General features: G+C 38.7%; 1 protein-coding gene across 1 annotated transcript in view; it reads right to left on the bottom strand.

Moving 5' to 3' along the window:
• LOC119591313 (eukaryotic translation initiation factor 3 subunit G-like) overlaps positions 1-464 on the bottom strand; it is a 5,353-nt gene extending 4,889 nt beyond the window's left edge. The window contains exon 1 of the mRNA XM_037940044.1: positions 323-464. Coding sequence (XP_037795972.1) covers positions 323-339 — 17 coding nt within the window. The 5' untranslated portion in view covers positions 340-464. The remainder of the gene's footprint in view (positions 1-322) is intronic.
• Positions 465-610: the final 146 nt, after the last annotated feature.

Genomic DNA, 610 nt, shown 5'->3' with positions numbered 1-610 from the left:
AGAAAAAAAAAGTACTATACCCATTACACAATCATATAACATATTAGCTATCAAACCTGTTAACAAAAACCCGTTTTATCATGAATACAGTCGCCTTTAGTATACATTCCTGCGAACAAAACCACACAAAACAGTTCATGGGAGAATTACAACTGTTAAAATATGGTGAAAGAGAAGTGCCTCGGACCAGCTTGTACACATTAACTCCCCAGACCCGTTCCTACTTTATCCTTCCTCCAGAGCAAATCTCATCACACGGCACCAACCGAATGTCTAGATAACAATCACCATTCAAACCTTAATAACATAAGACACAACTTACTCCTCTGCAGCCGGCATTGTTATTAAAACAATCCAGTTGACCGCCTGTCAATGTGTGCCAATGTTTACCTCGGCGGCGAGAGAGAACTGTGCCGATGGTTCTTCTCTGTAATTTCCAGGATAGTTTTTCTACAATATTTCCTTATGTGTTGATGATTTTCGGCATCGTTCTGTAAATAATTGAATTGTTCTTTATTATAGACGTCGGTTGTTTTTGTTTTGGTGTGGGTGTGATTTATTTGCTGTTTTGATTCAATATGGAAAGTCCGGCCACACATGTTGGATTTTG

The sequence above is a fragment of the Penaeus monodon genome, chromosome 28 (genome assembly GCF_015228065.2).
Source record: "Penaeus monodon isolate SGIC_2016 chromosome 28, NSTDA_Pmon_1, whole genome shotgun sequence".
In the NCBI taxonomy this organism is placed as follows: domain Eukaryota; kingdom Metazoa; phylum Arthropoda; class Malacostraca; order Decapoda; family Penaeidae; genus Penaeus; species Penaeus monodon.
Note: the sequence above shows the minus strand (reverse complement) of the source record. Positions and strands in the feature narration are given on the sequence as shown.